The sequence below is a fragment of the Mandrillus leucophaeus genome, unplaced genomic scaffold (assembly GCF_000951045.1).
Source record: "Mandrillus leucophaeus isolate KB7577 unplaced genomic scaffold, Mleu.le_1.0 Scaffold29, whole genome shotgun sequence".
In the NCBI taxonomy this organism is placed as follows: domain Eukaryota; kingdom Metazoa; phylum Chordata; class Mammalia; order Primates; family Cercopithecidae; genus Mandrillus; species Mandrillus leucophaeus.
In genome coordinates, this window is record NW_012103031.1 from 308,450 (window position 1) to 309,509 (window position 1,060).

Here is a 1,060-nt window from a genome sequence, read left to right on the forward strand (position 1 = left end):
GCCAGGATGGTCTCGACCTCCTGACCTCGTGATCCGCCCGTCTCGGCCTCCCAAAGTGCTGGGATTACAGGCTTGAGCCACCGCGCCCGGCCTTGTTTTTGTTTTTAAGAGACAGTGTCTTACTATGTTGCCCAGGCTGGAGTGCCATGGTGCAATCACAGCTCACTGCAGCCTCGACCTCCCAGGCTCCAGCAATCCTCCCACCTCAGCCTCTGGAGTAGAGGGGACAATAGGCAAGTGCCACCACACCAGGCTAATTTTTTCTATTTTTAAAGAGACAGGGTCTTGCTATCTTGCCCAGGCTGGCTTCAAACTCCTGGCCTCAAGCAATCCTCCCACTTTAGCCTCCCAAGGAGCTGGGATTGCAGGCCACTGTCTTGTGGAATCCCATCCATGGAAGGGATCAGGGCCTGGAAGAGTCAGCCAGGACACACAGTGAGACCCTGCAAGGATGGTGGGGGCTGAACAGGGCTCACCAGAGTACGTCTGCCCTTAAGCAGGGTGATGGTGGTCTCGGGAAGGGTCACGTAGACTTTGCTTAGGCAGGACACACCTTCCTGTCCCTGCTCCTCATTCTTGGCTGTCACCCTGAAGAATGGGTCTGGGTGGGGAGAAGAATGAAAAGAGTCCAGTGGCTCATTTCTCAACATCCGCCACAAGCAGTGCCCTGAGCCCAGCGCCGCAGGGAGAGATGAACACCACAGAGACACTGGCCCCAAAGTCCAGCAGGGGAGGCCGGACCCACACAGCAGCAGACCACAACTGCCTCTGTCAGGAGAGCCTGCAGCCGCAACGTGTCTGTCTCCGTTCAGTGGCTAGAACATCCTCCAGGGCGTCTGTGCTCCCCAACCACTACCTTCTTCTTCTTCTTTTTTTTTTTTTTAACTTCATTTATGTATGTATGTATTTATTTTTCAAGATAGGGTCTCACTGTGCTACCCAGGCTGGAGTGCAGTGGTGTGATCATAGCTTGGCTCAAGTGATCCTCCTGCCTCAGCCTCCCAAGTAGCTGGGACTATAGGTGTGTCCCACTACACCCAGCTGATTTTTTTTTTTTTTT

General features: G+C 54.0%; 1 protein-coding gene across 1 annotated transcript in view; it reads right to left on the bottom strand.

The window, feature by feature from the left end:
* ZAN (zonadhesin) overlaps positions 1-1,060 on the bottom strand; it is a 92,835-nt gene that overhangs the window by 56,591 nt on the left and 35,184 nt on the right. The window contains 1 exon segment of the mRNA XM_011985821.1: positions 477-601. Coding sequence (XP_011841211.1) covers positions 477-601 — 125 coding nt within the window.